Source organism: Medicago sativa, chromosome 3, assembly GCF_051527215.1.
Source record: "Medicago sativa cultivar Bolivia chromosome 3, Bolivia_mono, whole genome shotgun sequence".
Classification (NCBI taxonomy): domain Eukaryota; kingdom Viridiplantae; phylum Streptophyta; class Magnoliopsida; order Fabales; family Fabaceae; genus Medicago; species Medicago sativa.
Genome location: NC_140751.1, coordinates 83,141,866 through 83,159,012, shown reverse-complemented (window position 1 = coordinate 83,159,012; position 17,147 = coordinate 83,141,866). Strand labels below are relative to the sequence as shown.

At 31.8% G+C, this 17,147-nt stretch overlaps 3 protein-coding genes across 9 annotated transcripts; all 3 read right to left on the bottom strand.

Moving 5' to 3' along the window:
• Positions 1-299: 299 nt before the first annotated feature.
• Positions 300-3,928, bottom strand: LOC146941031 (uncharacterized). Of its 7 annotated transcripts, none has more exons than XR_015032233.1 (10): positions 3,792-3,928; positions 3,581-3,707; positions 3,172-3,202; positions 2,515-2,614; positions 2,262-2,386; positions 2,097-2,133; positions 1,611-1,680; positions 1,487-1,526; positions 833-1,029; positions 300-522 (listed from the first exon to the last, which is right to left on the bottom strand). XR_015032233.1 is itself a non-coding variant. In XM_085754825.1 (10 exons), exons 2-9 carry the CDS (start codon positions 3,605-3,607, stop codon positions 890-892), a joined length of 570 nt encoding a protein of 189 aa, XP_085610951.1. In that variant the 5' UTR covers positions 3,608-3,707; positions 3,792-3,928; the 3' UTR covers positions 300-522; positions 871-889. The 7 variants fall into 7 exon arrangements, 2 of the variants coding, with proteins under 2 accessions (XP_085610951.1, XP_085610950.1); XR_015032235.1 differs by having other exon boundaries at positions 2,802-3,202; positions 3,792-3,828; XR_015032236.1 differs by having other exon boundaries at positions 2,515-2,606; positions 2,802-3,202; positions 3,792-3,828.
• Positions 3,929-4,148: 220 nt separating this feature from the next.
• On the bottom strand, positions 4,149-5,819 carry LOC146941030 (uncharacterized). Its single transcript, XM_085754826.1, has 4 exons — positions 5,558-5,819; positions 5,115-5,170; positions 4,850-5,022; positions 4,149-4,622 (listed from the first exon to the last, which is right to left on the bottom strand). The coding sequence occupies exons 1-4, from the start codon at positions 5,817-5,819 to the stop codon at positions 4,517-4,519; spliced, it is 597 nt and encodes a 198-aa protein (XP_085610952.1). The 3' UTR covers positions 4,149-4,516.
• A 5,935-nt stretch (positions 5,820-11,754) lies between these two features.
• On the bottom strand, positions 11,755-16,607 carry LOC146941029 (ubiquitin carboxyl-terminal hydrolase 4-like). Its single transcript, XM_085754821.1, has 6 exons — positions 16,307-16,607; positions 15,407-15,523; positions 14,306-14,404; positions 13,358-13,546; positions 12,914-13,095; positions 11,755-12,509 (listed from the first exon to the last, which is right to left on the bottom strand). The coding sequence occupies exons 1-6, from the start codon at positions 16,421-16,423 to the stop codon at positions 12,113-12,115; spliced, it is 1,101 nt and encodes a 366-aa protein (XP_085610947.1). The 5' UTR covers positions 16,424-16,607; the 3' UTR covers positions 11,755-12,112.
• Positions 16,608-17,147: the final 540 nt, after the last annotated feature.

Sequence of the window (17,147 nt, the reverse complement as noted above, 5' to 3'; positions counted from 1 at the left end):
ATTTGAATTAGATGAAGGTTTACAACCTAATCATCAACATTGCTAGTTGAGTCAAGCCTTACAAAAAATAATCTTATATCATCTTAAAACAAATGGTAGGGAATTGTCCATGAATACAAAGATAAAACTATTGGTAGTGACTTGTGTAATTAAGGGAACAATATTTTATGCGCTCATCCTTACCGCCCTTGCAAAAGAAAGAAAAACAGGCAATTGCAGTAAAAAAAAAGGCAGCAGAGGATCTCTTGCCCCTCTGCAATACTAACATCTATGAGCTTAAATTAGTATATGTGCTAAAATAAAAAAAATAAAAAATATGATTGTTATCTGGAAATAAGCTATATATACAGGGACCTGTTACATATTTTTGCTATGAATTGTTAAAATTTGAAATATTATCATCAAGAAGAAGCAACATGAGGCCTCATCTTAAACTTTCTAATAGTTTATAATTACCACATATGAAATAACTCAAATTCCATATCCTGTGAAAAATCTTCCTATATCAAGTGAGTAAGGATCCTGCATTAAAAAGAATAACAGAAGTGAGTAATGTAATAATTCTTTTGCATTTTGTAACATTCTATTTTTCTTAGGTAAATATTGTGTGGAAGATATAGACCTTGAAGTGTGTGAGATTAAGAGTTCAAAGCAAAAAAAAATTATAAGTTTAAAATCGTTGATAGCAGGATGACATTTGACTATCCAAAAAAATTGATGGCAGGATGAGGATCCCACAATGACTCTAGGTGTATGAAAATTAGCCTACCAGTAACTTCTACACAAATAAAACTTTGACGGTATAAACATCCAATTCTTGCACAAAACTAACATTTTTCGTTTTATCAGAAATTCGTAGTCATAGGGCACCTATGATTCAATGGCTGCTTCACTTGATATCCAACAGATGTTCCAACCAAATTTGATGGTAGTTTACCTTACCCGTGCCAACAAAAATCACCTGCAACAATATGGCAGTAGCAGAAATGGACCTTCCATTATGAAAGGAAGCTTTGTCATGTTGCAACCCTGTATAAATCAGACAACATATAACAACTCTGGAGAATCCTTTAAATAGTTTTAACTTCAACGCATTTAACATTAATGCTCTGATCAGATGAAGTCATGAATGCCGGGGTGGATGTAGTTTCAAAAGCTTGAGTATACTTTAGAAGACAAAGTACAAGTTATATTCGGTGATTCAAAAATCAAACAAATGAATTTTACAAACTTCATAGTTAATTACACAATGATGCCAATTTCAACCATTAATTTTCTAATCACCGATTATAACACTGTATTTTATAGCCTAAAGTACGCCCCCAGTTCATAGAAACTAAATTTGAAAAACAGGAGCTAAAAATGTGGTTAATGACAATTGTAATGAGAGCGGAAAGGGTAGATGGATCATTGATGTCATGTCAAGCCGTGCCATGAAAAGAAAGAAAGTATCTCAATGATATGTCAGAACTTGGGATAACAGCACCCTGCAGATTGTGGTGCACATTCGTAGCACTATTCACATCCTGAAATAGGTTATTGAACACCAATTATTAGCGTAAACATAAGTCAGAAAATAAAAGGCACAAATATGAACAAAGTTTACGGACTTCAAACTCAATGAGGCAAACTGTATGCCTCTCCTGCCTTATAATCTTCATTTGCTTAAAACCAGGCTGTCTGCATTACAAAGCCAAGTTCAACAGATTAATCCAATATATGAGACAGCATAGAAAATGCTACATAAACTGAACAAAAGAGCCTGTGTCAAAGGATAAGTTTTACATACACACTGAAAAGATAAAATAGTCAAATTATTGCCATATAAGCTATAAGCTGTTTTTATAAGCTATATTTGAGAGCTTAAAAAAATAAGCTAAGAACAACTTATAAACATGTCTTAAATTGTTTCGATAAGCACAAATAAGCCTAATGTTCTCTTTCTCAGTTATTGTTTTGTACAAAAATGAGTAGATAAGTTGCTTACAAATAGTCTCACAAATGTTAATGTCAGTAATCAACTCAAATATCCTTTAATGAACTTTGTCTCAATTATTCTTTTGTACATAATCAAATACTAATAATCATTTCTATACCTTATTCGTATCCAGAAGGGTAATATAGGCTTAAACTCTGCAAAATTTCATGTCATGCTTGATTTTTCATGAACTTTTTCCTTCTAACAAAATATTGCACAAAACAAAACAACTTAATTTTGCATTTCAGAAATTCAAGTGAATTTAAAGAAAAAGCAATGATACCCTCCGGATGAGCCATTTTCTGCATAGCAGTTGGAGCAATCATGACTGGCATGGAAATTTTGAAGCCAAGGACAGTAGTTGACATGTCTATCTTGCTCACATCGATAAGAATTGGTGGCCTAAACCTGTAATGTTTGTCAACCATATTTTTCAGCACATTAACATTTGTTCTTATTCTTAGAATCATAGGTTGACAAAACATCAAAGGAACATAATAAAGTAACATGATTTGGTAACTTATATGAAATCTTACAAAATTCTGGAAAAGACATTTCTGTTTTCTTGGAGAGACCATTGGTCCTCAGCACCAGATGCATAATAGTCAAACACCATCTTTGGCAATTTCTGCTTTGCTAAATCAATATATTGTAATAATGAGCCATAAGAGGTTGTTAAAGTTCAAATTCATTTGTAGTTTTTTACACAAAAAAGTCAGAACATCTATGTAAAACTTTTGTTCCTATTATTCAATTGAGCAGAAAAACTTACACAGTCCATTCTTTTTTTTTTTTTTTGTATACCGAACCTATGCTAACATACCTATCAGCACTACAACTGAGGATCATGCAACCGCCAATGCTAATTATGATATAAGTCACTGCAGCCGAATGATTACCAGCGCTGCCAATAAGATCAAAATTTGGAGGAAAAGATATGGTTTGTAACTCTAAGCCAATATCAATAACAAAATATCAATAACAACAAATATCACATACATAACTATATATAGTTTGAAATAAAATGATGATTGACATTTCAGCTATTCACATGGTACCATCTCTAAAATCGCAGCATTTGTTTCACAATATATATCAAAGCATCTCACAACCATTTTCCTACCAAGTATAATTATACAGTTTCTCATATATAATACTTTCCTGTAGGCAATTCCAACAACACTACTCCATACCTATACACATCACTCTTGGTAGAAAGATGACCTGAAAATTGAAGGCAGTTAATTAACTAAGTTAATGATTTCTGCTGAGTTTGTAACATAAAATGCAAAAGTAAAGTTTGTTAAAACATGCCAATTAAATTCTGTTTTTTAGTAGCAGCAAAGCCATTTGCTAATAAAGTTAGTTAAAAAAGGTAATTAAGAACCTATTTGAATTGACTTATTTGAGCATATTTAAGAGCTTGTGAAAACAGTTTATGACATCTCTATAAGCTAGCCAGGATAGCTTATGTAAATAACTCAACTTATATGAAAACTATTTGACTTTATTTTATATAAAAACAGCTTATACATAAGCGCTTATGCCATAAATGCTTAAGTTGTTTATCCAAATGGAACCTTTATGGTAAAATGCCAATACCTGCCATGATATACTCAGGAGCAGCATAGCCTTTTGTTCCCATTATGCATGTTGTTGTCACATGTGTTTCTTCTCCTTCAGGACCATCTTCAGCTAATCCAAGGTTTGATAGTTTAGTTGTGTAATCCTGAATTTAGGGAAGAAAAAAAAATTACTTGATGTAGGCTAGCAGCAGATGCTACATTATCATTGATGAAATGAATGAACATACCGAGTCCAGTAATATATTTGGAGTTTGGAAATCCCTATATATTACAAGTTTATCTGCTTCATGAAGGAAAGCTAGTCCCTTAGCTGCACCTAATGCAATTTTCATTCTAGTTGACCATGGTAATGTAGCAGAGGATCCTGCTTGAATCACAACAAAGAAAATAAGAAATCAGACCTTAAAGCATGATTAATATATGTATATAATATAGTATTGGTAAAAATAAAGTAAATGCAACATACTTCTGAACAATTGATTCTCCAAGCCCCCTCTTGTCATGTACTCTTACACCAAAAGCCTCTGCTACTCCTCACAACAGTATCCAATTAGGCAACAATGAAGAACGCATTTTAGTAAAACCTCATTGAAGCAATCCTAAAAGTTCAGATACTATGAAGTTACCAAAGCAGCTGAGAAAATCAGATACTAAATTTTACTCTTCCAATTTATATTTCAATTATCAACTAAATGCACCACATGAGCATTTATAACTTCCAACAGTAGACGACTTTGAAGACTTGTACACCTAGTACAGCTCTCATAGTACCACCCAAAGTAGTTAGGATTGAATTTTTTGGTAGTTCCAACAGTGAAACAATAGGTATGCTGGGACAATTTGGAAAAAAGTCAAATAGTTGAAGAAATCTTAGTGAACGTACGTATATAAATAAATGTAAGATACATAAAACATAGCAAACCTTGTGAGATTTTTTAAGTCCTGAATCTTCTTAACTTGACTCATTAGAGAAGACATCATTTTGTGAAACTTGAAAAGAACCATAAGCTTGAGTGAAATTTTGGCTTGCTGATTGTGAGTTGTTAATGACCTGAAATCTGAATTGAAAATAACAATTATATAAAATAGTAATTGAAATCTGAAATCTTTTATCTCAGTAAAGCTTTGACTTTACTAAGATGAGAACAATTTTTGATACGTTATTTTTAATGGATACAGTGCACATTGTATCTTGAGTACAAATTGCAATAAAAGAAGATCAGAAATATCAAACATAGGAATAAAATAAAATGTAATTTATTAAAGAACCTTGAGATCATATTACCTTTTCAAACAGCAGAACAGAGTCATACCAGTGGTTGGTGTTCCCTCATGGCTTCTTTTCCTTCTTGTTTGATTAGCCTGATCATAAGCAGCACCAGTCTTCTTTGTATTTCCATGATCAGACACAGACTCAGTAGTCTGTGCAGCAGCAGTACCAAATCTAGACATCAAATCCTATTTCAAAACAATGAAAACACTTGGAGTCAATTTAATGGACTTAAGCAACAATAAGACACAATAAAATAACATTTAGGCTAATTACTAACCTGTGAAATCCCAAAACACTCTGCAACAGTTAAGCCTTTTGCCTTATCAACAGGTTCTGATAAGCAGATAACATCCTGAATAATGATATTCAAGACAAAATTCGATTGAAAGAAAAAACATAAATTCCAACCTAAATTAACAAAAATTGATTCAATAAAGCATTTTTAGAGACATGCATGACCTCAGATGAACAAAAGAGAGAGAATAATGATTGTACAAAAAAATAATTAAACCAAAATAACAACCCAGAAAATTAAACCAAAATCTCTCAATCCATCAAAAACAAACACAACATACAGACCAAACAAACACTGAATCAACCAAGGTACATAAATAAAAGAGGCAAAACAACAACAAAAACAACACAAAAACAGACATGCAAGCAGAAAAAGAAAGAAAAAAAACGCGATGATGATGATGATGAACAGAACAGGAACCGAACCTGAGAAATAGAGCAACCGGAGAGAAAGACGAGAAATACCGAAGAGAAAGCAATCGGCGCCGCCGTTTTTTGCGACGGAGGAGAATTCTCCTCCCTTTCCGTTCCCGTCCTCCTTCTTCCTTCTTTCTCCCGTTCCCGTTTCTCTCTCCCTTTTCTTTTCTCTTTTTTTTTTTCTTTTCACATATATATATAGGGGAAGATAGTCATTTACCAATTTACCAAAATACCCCTCCAAGGGCAAAATCGTAAAACGTACGGACATCTATTTTTATATTTAGTTTAGTAGATAAAATCGATATTAATTTTTAAATTTGTTTAATAACTTATGCATGTGATATATGCTACTAATTAGGCATATCAGATGCTTATAATAGTGATCACAAAATGTTTATTGATTACATAAGAATAATTCAATTGGTATAGATAATTAAATATTGTATTATGTATGCATATGTTACGGTTTGACCAACGAATTCATCATTTATTTGTGTTAAAGATAAAATTTTAACCACTGGACTATTTGAAGAAAAAAAAAATCATGCTTATCAATAAAGTTATCATTAATATTTTTGGATCTACAATGATCAGAACAATGACATTCGTAAAACAACAATCGTCAAGAAGATGCAAGTTTTGCATCTATAGATACTCTGAATCTCTGATGCTCAAGTCAATAAAAGCAAAGAGTGAGAGATTAAATAGATTAATAGATTGTGTGTACTTTGCATTTGTGATGAATGAATCATTTAGAGCATCCACATTGGTAGGGTCTTTATCATTTAAGACTCGGTACCTAATAGGTACCACCAATGTGGAATAAAAAATTGGGAGTCTCTTAAGACCCAGAGTCTTACTTAAGACCCCCCATCTTAAGTGGGCCCCACACCACTTTTCAATAAAATAATCATTATTTGAGTTTTTTTTTTTTTTTTGCTTTTCATTAATAAATAGTTATTAGTGGGACTCATTTAGACATTTTGATAGAGGATCTCCATTGAAGTGATTGAGTACCTATTAGGTACTATTATTAATAAATAAAAAAAATGATGTGTCCATGTGGAACCCGTTTAAGACCTCAAATGTAAGGGTCTCCGTTGTGGATACTCTTAAAGCTTTAGTTTGGGGTTGTTGTCTATTAAGCTAGGATCGCTACAGAGGCGAAACGACATGCCATCAATATCGAGCTCCTTTCACTAGCCACCAGAGACATTGAAGAATAGGAGGATTTAAGGTATGTTGACTTGATACTTAATCTAATGTTCGTGTTCGCCCCAATATGTTTACTAGACTTTGTGGGTGTGAACTCAGACTTTTGATAAATCGAAAACATTTTTATTTAAGAAGCGTTATTTAAACAACTATTTTTGTTGATAACTTGTAACACAACCAATACGTTAAAAATAGAAAGTATAATTATTTTATTTAATATGGAAGGAAATGATAAATACTATGTCAAAAAAAAAAAAAAAAACTATGTGATATCTTCTGTTCTGGCCGATAGTAAGAACAAGTCTAAAAAAACTAATTGTGATATAATGATCTATTTCTTTATTACTTTATTTATTAAAACGACATGCCAGAATAAAACAAGATAATTTTATTTTTATATTTGATAAAAGCAAATTATTTTAAGAAGAGACAGACAGGGTGTTTACCTTCCCTGCCAAAATTAATATTATTAAATTTTAGAGCAAAGGAATAAATAACAAAAATTACGATTTAGGACAGAGAACTTTGGAGACTTGTCTTGGTTGACTATAAAAGGAAAGGGTAAAACCGGTAAAATGGAGTGAAATACATACTACATTGTGTTTGTTTTCAGGGAAAGGTTGCGATCTAATGCATGTGAGAAAGTAAGGAGGTTTTGAAGAGAAAAAGATGCATTCGGTGCCACGGACAACGAGACAAAAGTCAGTAAAGAAGAGTAGTCACGGGTTTGTTAACTATTCCAGCTTCAATCTCTGTGTGTCCGTGTATCGATTCTTTTTTGTACCAGACAAACATGGTACTTGTCCTAAGATTAAAAAAATGAATCAAAAATAGTTTTTTCCTTGTTATGTTTTATAAATAAAGAAAATAAATATTATTTTCGTCCCTATATCTAATCATTCATTTGACTTTATTTATAAATAAACCTCTTTTCAAATTACTAGATGCATTTATTATTTTTTTTCCTAAATATATCCTAATTAATACTACTAACTTGTCTTGAAATATGAATAGTAAAATTTAATACACATACAAACAAAAGACAATTTGGTTATATTAACACACAAAACAGACGTATTAATTACACTGACAACTTTTCTTAAGAAATGTGAAAAAAGCAAAGGGGACTTAGATATAGGGACAGAGGGAGTATTAGAAAGCATGACATTGTTTGTTTTGTGAAAATATATTTTATATCTGTTTTTTAAATTTTGTGCTAATATGAAGATAATAATTGTCTCCAACAAGTGTTTTAAGAACACTCTTTAAGGATTTTTAATCAATAAACTATGTTTTGAAAAAGTCTAATACTTCAATTTTTAATGCATTAAATGCATAGGTTTTCGCAGAAACATATCATCTAAAGTCCTTCAAAGAATGTTCTTAGGACACTTATTACCATTTCCCTTTACTTTTATATTGTGAAAGTGCATTCTACATTGGTCTGATTGGCAAGGCCATGAAACGAGTTTATAGCTTATAGCTTACAAACTCGTATGACAAAAAAGATATGTTTGGTAACAACCTTTTCATCACGAGCTTATATGTTATTTTACGAGCTTATAACTTATTTTTTAGATGTTATTTCAAATAGCGTTTGAGCTTGTAGTTTATAGTTTATTATTATTTAACAAAGAACAACACTCCATTAAAAATTCATCCTCTCAAACAAAAAGTCTCACCCTCCAACGCTAACCTTGACCCTCGACCCTCCAGCCTAATCTCCTCATCTCAGCGACTGAAAGATTTTTATCAACATGAATATAAAAAAGCAAATAAAACCTTTAAGATTTAATTTATATGCATTGCTAATATAAAGATATCGTATACCCTTAATCAACCATTCCATCAAATCATAAAAATAAATTGACTTTTATTATAACTTTCAAATGATGAATGTTCGAAAGAAATTGATTTCAATTTGATTAAAATAATCATTGATTAAATTTTACTTATCTTTCGATTGAATTTTTTATTACAATGTTCTTTCGCTAAAAATTGAAGGTTTAAGACAAAAAATTAAAATGATTGTTGAGAATCATGGTTGAGTCCAACACAAAGAATAAAATGAGAGAAATAAGAAAATTTGGAATTGATTACAATGTGTTGAATACAATTTATATTCATTTTATGGTAACTAATATAATGAATTTGCAACTAATTGTAATTAGTTGTAAATTTCAATCAAGTGATTTGACTCAAATGATTAATGAATTTGGTCATATTTTACTTACTTTTGAATCGAACTCCAAATTATTAAGAACTCTTTCTCCTAAAAAAAACAAAGGGTTAACACCCCACAAAAAGTACTAACAAATCTCTAATTATATCCAACAATAATCCATAAAATCTCTTCTTTCTAATAAGAATAATACCATCCTGCCAATGCCTCAAAAATACAATTAAAATTAATTGTTTCAGATCAAAATAAAAAATACTGATAATTCAACTGCTAGAGCTAGACCTCAACTACCGCTCCATCCTAGTGTTTGTTTGTTTGACGTATTAGAGTGCAGATTTGAGGTGATCTAGTAATTGCCCCCATACTGGCATACTGCTATGAAAATGACAAAGCATCTCTGTTGGGTTTTCATGACATTAGATTTTTATTACATGATATTGATAGGAAGGAATAATCAATTTTAGGAAGCCCGATTCAATGCAGGTGGAATTTCTAAACTAATAATTACCGCAACAATACAGACCCCACTCAATTAGTTTTTGGGCTGTGTTAAACGGTGCCTTTGGGCACTGATTAAGATATCTAAAAAAGGAAATATTAAATAAAAAAAGACACTTTTTTAACTTTTGAAGTCTTGATTACACAATTTTTAATGAAAAAGCTTCTACATTTGCTTCCTTAATCAATGCATTAGAAATCTAGTCATGCACATAGCCGTATGGGTTGGATGTTTTCCAACAGCTAGAATTGGGTTCCATTAGAAATCATAACCTTAGTACATTCATATTTTGAAATCACGGTTAGTTTTTTAGACTATTACTCCCTCCGTCCCGGTATATCTGAGTCAGTTTAGTTTTTTACACAGATTAAGAAAAATGTATAAATAAAGGGGAAAATGGAATATATTGTATTGGGAATGATGAAAGTAGTATTAATTAGAGTTATATTGTATTGGGAATGATGAAAATTGTATTGAAAATTGAAATGACTCAGTTATTTTGGGACACTTTTTTTTTAGAAAATGGGTCAATATTCCTGGACGGAGGGAGTATGATATTTGTACAAATGTTCACCGTTGCTTAACAATAATTAATTTTTGTTCTTGTAAAAAAAAATTAATTTTTGTTAACAAATATATGGGCATGCAAAGTGAGTTCTTTCGTCTCAATTGAATTTTTTCTATACCCAAGAGTCAATGATTCATATTTAATTTTTTTAATAAGCGTAAAATATGAGACAATATTACACGCTATAAATTCAAACACCGCTCGAAGTAGCATATAAAAAGACGCTAGAAGCTGAGAAAAAACAATATATAAGTTTGTGAGAAATGAGAAAATAACTATTACCAAACAATCATGCGATATAACCCTCTCAATAAGTTAGCAGTTTGCATTTAAGAAAAAAATGTCTAATGATAAAATTACCATAGCACACCCTGATTCATAATTAATAGAAACATGCACTATATGTCGCTATAATCTGGTAGTTGTGCTGATGAAGCTACTATATATCGCTTTGAAGTTGTGAGAAAACTACTTCAACTGTGATGTAACTACGGCAACGAAGGTTTGAATGCTCGCTGGGCTCTGGCGAGTGTCAATTTAATTGTCTCATTATGGTCGTGATATCTGTGCAGGACTTATTGCAAATATGGCCCCTTTTTTGGAGTCTATGCTTTGATATGTGAATTTATAAAATGAGTGATTCATATTTCATCTGTTGTTCAACATTTGAACGTGATGAAATTATGACTGCCATTATATTGCCATCTAACCAATGCTACTGTTACAACATCTCTATTCAGTATTCCAGATTTCATATATATCTTCACAGTTGCATCTGGACCACATTTGAGGCGGCTGTATTTGCTACATGTATTTTCAATTTTTAATAATTATTAAATAATTATGTAAATTTGTCAAAAGAATTATATTTTTACATAATATTGTAAGTTTTGGTAATGGGACGGACTAGAATCTTCTTTCGTGAATGGAGGGATTTCCTAGTTAGCATACAAATTACAGTCAAAATATTTGACACAACTCAAAATAATAATCAATTCCATGTAATAGCTACAAAATAAAGCTTAAAAATGAATGAAGTTTAATTGTCAATCTGCACGTTTTAACTTATTGCTAAAGGGTTAGACTAACAAGTGCCCTAAGGACACTAGTGAACAAGTCAAAAATATGATTTTTTTTTTATTATTATAAATTTGATGTAGAAAAAGGTTCATTTTTAAAGTTTCAACATGTTGAATTCACTATTTCAGTTATTTTTTAAGTTTTAAGGTGTTGATTCACCATTTCTAAGATAAATTTTCTCTTCTGAACTTTTTAACAAATGTTCTTAAAACACTTGTTAATATTTTCCATTAACAAAACATTGTGCATTTTTCATAGGTGTTTTCTTTACTAAACTACAAGAAACACCTAAAGAAATAAATGCAAGTACGTTTTGTCCTCTATTATATACACTCTTGAGATGAGAATAATAGAGTTTCTAATAAAAATTTAACACTTGGATGAAATTTAAAATATCAATAGATTTTAAATCAAATGTCTAATGACTCTTGGAATATCTGCGACGTTCTATCCTTGAAAAAAAGACTTCATATACTCAGGTTAGATGTCATAAAAAAGAATTTCATGTTAGATGGTAAAAGGTACGATGCGTATTTGTCAATAGAAGATTATTTTAATGACAAATGTTAATTTCAATATCAATACGTTAATCGATATAATCTTAGAGAATGCTTTTTGTTGATCACACATTTCTCAACAAGCTCTGGTAAGACAAAATATAGAAAAAGAACTACCATGATACCATTGCACTGTGTTTCTAACTAATTGAACATTGAGCAGTTAACACCATGAACACATTGTCGGTGAAAATTTTCCAGCATGTATACTGTCGTATCTGTTAGTGAAAAGTATTAAAAACGAAAATAAAAAAGGAAAAAAGTTGCAGTGCTTTCACTATCAACTGTACATGCCAACCACCTAGTATACATTTTCACAACCGTATCCTTTCCAGGAGGTATAACACCTCAAGCAGCTTGAATAGGGAAAATGGTCATAAGAAAATCATCTATCGTCAAACCGATAAAAAGACTAGTCCAAAAGATTCAAGTACCTAAAAGTCGTCAGCCTCTCCACTGTCTAGTTTCTGTTAATGCTCTCGTAAAACAAAATGTAACCATGGTCTGTATTATTGTTGAAGTCTTGTGTCGACCCAAAGAATGTCTGCACTGAAGCTTCATCAACCACCTCGACAGTTTCGTCGTCAAAACATAACCAGTGGTTATGGTTTTTTACAAGGCAGACATAATGTCCGTGGTTGGGCCCACTCCCAACATGGACAACTACTGCAAATAGAGAATACTCGATATCTGCTTCTTCATCTGTATCACTCAACCTGAGTTCAAGGGGAAAGACAACACGGTAAGACAGCTTCTTGTAGCGGCCCAGCTGTTCCATGTACTTAAAACGCTTAAGATGAATGACCAAGACACGTGGGGGTCTCTTTATCTTCATCCTCTTCTGAGCTTCTTGCAAACTAATATCAAAAGAAAGATTGCATTTCGGTTATTAACAGAACATGAAAAGCAAAACAGATGAGTACATGCATTTGTTTACTGATTATATTCATAACCCTTTCAGGTAATCAATGAGAAAAATTGCCAATCAATGGATTGTTAACCTATCAAGATTCATGCTCATCACGTGGTCAAAACCATATACCCAGAAAACATCATATTACTAGTAAACAAACATAAATAGCAATCTATTTTCAATTCAAATAACATGACAAATTGCAAGAATTAATAGATAATATTGAAGCCATTTGGCATCTTTGCTCATCATCATTTAAGAAAACCTCTTACTAAAAGTAATAAAAACCCTTTAAAAAAAAGTAGTAAAATAGGTCAGCTATAAAGACAAGTGAAAAATGCTATATACCTGCAGCACTTGTCACAGAAAAATTTGTCTTCTGCATTCAATGTCTCAGTTGAACTGAAATTTTTCAAACAACTTGTAATTGAACTATTTTGTTCAATATCAAGACTCAAGTCAAAAAACATTTCATCCCTAGCGGTAACAGTTTCACATTGCAAGCACCTTGTCTCATTGGTAAGTATTCCCTGATCAAAGCAATTTAAAACAATGAGATTCCGAAATGAAAATTTAAAAATCTTATTTTTGTGATCATTATGGAGTACAAGTAATAGGCCAATGAGCAATTAACAACTTCACAATTTATTAGTGATAATTTAGTTTTTAAATTACTAATAGCCCACTGCATACTAGATTTAATTGAGCAATTAACAACTTCACAATTTATGGTTACTCCAAGCTTTGCTGCAAGAAAGATGCTTAAATAGAAACATTGTATTGTCAAATCACCTGAAAGTTTTTGTGCACCCAAGTAGCTAAAGGCTCTTTTTTAGTACCATTAGCTAAACCACTCTTTGGTCCATTCGCAATCTTCTCAGAAGGTAGTAATGTACCTTGATCGTCTTTTTCAGCACGGGCATCTCTCTCCAGAATGTCAACAAGTTCATTTAACAAATAGTTCAAGAACTCATGGGCGTCCTACAAAATATGAGAAGATTAACGATGACAGTGTTACTTTTTAATCTTTATACAAATTATTTTTTAAAGAAATACATCAATAAGAGGCATCATACAACAAACTACACATTTGAAAAACAGGAATGACCTTCACCTGTGAAGGTAACTCAGACGAGGAAGGAGAAATCTAGAAGTATAAACTAAGAAAATCCGTTATTCAACCTCACTGAATGTGTTATGGAAACAAAGGTTTTAAAAGATTGCATTTCCTTCTAACAAAAATAAAATAACGTAGATTGCATTTCTGACAGGCATATAATAGTCAAAAAAATCACTTTCTACACATGTTCCAGTTCAGGTAGAGAGATCTTTTCATTAAAAATATTTTCTGCTCAAGGGAATAGATTGCAACCTTCTATTGACCGCCCAGCTAGTGAACCATCATCCTAACCATCAAGTTCAACTATAAGCTAAAAACAGTTTTGCTATCGGGAGTGAATACAATGATATGAGTCGCTTGGGTGAGACCAATGATCTACCAATTGAAATGGTGCAACTTTGCAATCATCTCTAGCTAAGTTTCATAATAAAACTAAATGCAGCTGAGAAGCAACTAAGCAGGGACATTCAGAAAAGATGCATGTATGTATAAACATAGCCAAACACTGTACACATGTACAAAGTAATATTCTATGCATTACTCTTGAAGGAAAGTTGACAGTTTATCGAACAATCAAATCTTTTACTTTTGCGCTCATTCTTGTCAGTTTGAAAATGTACCTGGTGCATATAGCTACGGAAGAGTTCATTCTGTTTTTTCAACCTCTGTACAAATCGTTTGGGAGCAATCACACCTGTCTTCCTCTTCTGGGAACTTATCTATATCAAGAAATAACATGGTAAATTCAAAACCATGAAAGAAATAAACAAGACAAGTGCATTAACTGAAAATCTGAAGCAATATACTGTTCAGAACATTGAAGATATACAACATATAGATACTCAATCATACAACAATCAGATTTAAATTTATAAATCAACCGAAAAGCACCTCTTCCAATTTCTTATACCTCAACCGAAAAGCACAAAAAGGGAGAAATTGATAAATTTATTTAAAAAAAAAATAAAAAATGTCACATACTTCAAAGCAAATTTCAAAAGAGAAATAAATGAATAAACAATGTGTACTCAAGTATATTTGATGATTTAGACAAGCACACAATCACCACCGCCTGCAAATCCATTCTACAAGGGAAACAAAAAAGGAACCAAATACAATAGCTAACAAAAAGGAACATAAATGTTAACTAAGGAAACAGATTTTAGGCCCAACAAGTAACCAGTCATGTCCTGATAAACTTAACCAATAGTAGGGTATGAAATTCCCTTAGTAACAACTTGGAGAGAAAAGGCTTTGACAAACACATGTAGAATGAATAGTGGGTGTTTGCCAAGTTCCAGTGTGGCGTTTTACACTATCAATGTGGGTGTCTAAAGCAGAATAATAAACAATGGCATGGAGATGGTCTAGAGAACTGGATCTAAAGGAATGTATGTTACCTAGCTACAATTTGCAAATGATGCCATTCTAATTTTGGATGGTCACAAAGGCAACTTGATAAACTTTCTGACATTTCTACCGTCTCTTTTTTAATAATATCTGGGGTAAAAATTAGTTGGTCTAAGTATGGTTAAAAAGTTACTAATTTGGTGGATTGGATTCCTTCATCCATGTAACATCAATAACATGTGCCATATTCACAAACAACGTAGCCAGCCGGTATAAATTCTATAATCATAAATCATGAATTAGCCAATCAAATACGAAGAGGCCTCATATGCAAGCAATGTCAGGAATTTTTCTAAATGTAGATTTGTTACCTGTGAAAATAGTTCAGCTAAGCAAGTCAAAAGATTTTCTTCTGCATCTGCTATGTTTTTGTTTTTTCCATAATATTGTAGCAATTGTTCTCGAAATGGAACACAGAAGTATAGAGCCTGTAGAATGAGAAGAAAAAACCACAAATTTAGTTACAAGGTATACAAACACAGTTCTTTAACAAACTCAGTGATCACCGTCTAGATATTCTGAATATGCAAGTGCTGATAAGTGATAACATTGATTCTACTAGCATCCTTTCAAATAGTAAGACTAAAAATTAGTTTTGCTACTCGTTGGCCTGACCTCATAAACAAAGTACATACATTACCCAAATACATATAATAAATAGTAATTCCCCATATTAGTCCCTCATTTTGTAGGTCACTTTTAAATAGGTCCTTGAGATTATGAATATATCAAAAGGTTCCGGACTCTATTAAACTGTCAAGTTAGTCGTTATCTTTAACCACTTACCATCAATTAGGTCCCGTATTTTAACAACTTACTATCAATTTCGTCCTTCATATGCTATCAGAAGATCTAATATGAGTAAATTTGACAAAGTCATAAACCTTTTTGAAACATTCATTTCATAATGGTGGGACCTGTTTGAGAGGCCCTACAAAGAATTTGGTGGTTTACTCTAAAATAAACTTAAGGAAACCAAATGCTAATGCCAAACAAACTCATCCTAATATTCATTGTTTGACGAAACACCTAAATTCAGCAAAACAATAATAACAACTATCTAACACGTTCACATTCAGAAAAGTAATCAAATCAAATCAAATCAATAAAACATAAAAATTAAATTAAGCAAAACAAAAGAAAGTAATTATTTTCTGAATAACAGGATCAAATTCTGAATCTGGAAGAAAAAGAGATGAATTGATTCAAACCTGCAAAACGCTGTTGCAATAACAAGTATTGCCGAAATTCTCGAGGCCAAAGTAATGTTCTCCTTCAGGGAAATTATCGCCGAGAGCCTTCTCGAGTTTAGAACCAGAACCACCCATAAGCGCGTTGAATTGATCACAAAAACTTAGATCTTTCTCCGGTTCAACTCAGTGAATGGAATCGCAGTCCATTATTCGGTTGATTTGTTGTTGAAGAAAGAAAGAAAGAAAACAAGGGTTTGGTTGCAGGAGAAATGGAATGCGCGTAAAATGCAGAAAATTGAGAGGTTTACGGCGTTTCGACAAGAGAGAAAATGTTACCCACACACACGTACGTGTATTTATAAGTGATTGCGGAATCTCCGTTATTTCCCTACTAGATCGCCTTGATGTTCGAAACATAGATCTTGTAAGTAAAACGGTTTCCAATCCAAATTCAACTTCAAAGGTCCTTTTTTACCCCTCACTCTCAAATTAAAGTTTTTTTTTTATTTTATTTTACACGATTATTAAAAAAATATCAATAGTGTTGATTTTAATAGTAAAATATGTTTAATTTATTAAAACAATCTTATTAATTATAATTAGTTAAGTAGTTATTATATGATTGAATGCAAAAAAATAAAAATGTGTTAGTAACAAACAATAATAAATGTTGTATTAGTATTTCTTTTTTTTTGAAGGAAAATGTTGTATTAGTATTGTAAAAATGACAAATAATTTGACAAAAAAATATAGCAAAGAAGACACCTACTGTGAGACGAAGGGAGTATCAAATTTCAATTCGATTTATTTTGGCTAAAATTTGTATTTAATATCTATCGGTGCGCGTAACTCAACTGAT

Excerpts from the sequence above, each read along its gene's own strand:
- LOC146941031 (XM_085754825.1), bottom strand. The coding sequence starts at position 3,607 with ATGCTGCTCCTGAGTATATCATGGCAG. Across the intron at positions 3,203-3,580 it reads TCCTGAGTATATCATGGCAG|GTCATCTTTCTACCAAGAGT; the intron begins GTATTGGCATTT and ends TTCAATTTTCAG. Across the intron at positions 2,615-3,171 it reads ACCAAGAGTGATGTGTATAG|CAAAGCAGAAATTGCCAAAG; the intron begins GTATGGAGTAGT and ends ATATTGATTTAG.
- LOC146941030 (XM_085754826.1), bottom strand. The coding sequence starts at position 5,819 with ATGTCCGTACGTTTTACGATTTTGCCCTTGGAGGGGTATTTTGGTAAA. Across the intron at positions 5,171-5,557 it reads CCGGTTGCTCTATTTCTCAG|AACCTGTTGATAAGGCAAAA; the intron begins GTTCGGTTCCTG and ends TCTGCTTATCAG. Across the intron at positions 4,623-4,849 it reads CTGTTCTGCTGTTTGAAAAG|ATTTCAGGTCATTAACAACT; the intron begins GTAATATGATCT and ends TTTTCAATTCAG.
- LOC146941029 (XM_085754821.1), bottom strand. The coding sequence starts at position 16,423 with ATGGGTGGTTCTGGTTCTAAACTCGAGAAGGCTCTCGGCGATAATTTC. Across the intron at positions 15,524-16,306 it reads ATTGCAACAGCGTTTTGCAG|GCTCTATACTTCTGTGTTCC; the intron begins GTTTGAATCAAT and ends CTCATTCTACAG. Across the intron at positions 13,096-13,357 it reads GGGTGCACAAAAACTTTCAG|GGAATACTTACCAATGAGAC; the intron begins GTGATTTGACAA and ends TGCTTTGATCAG.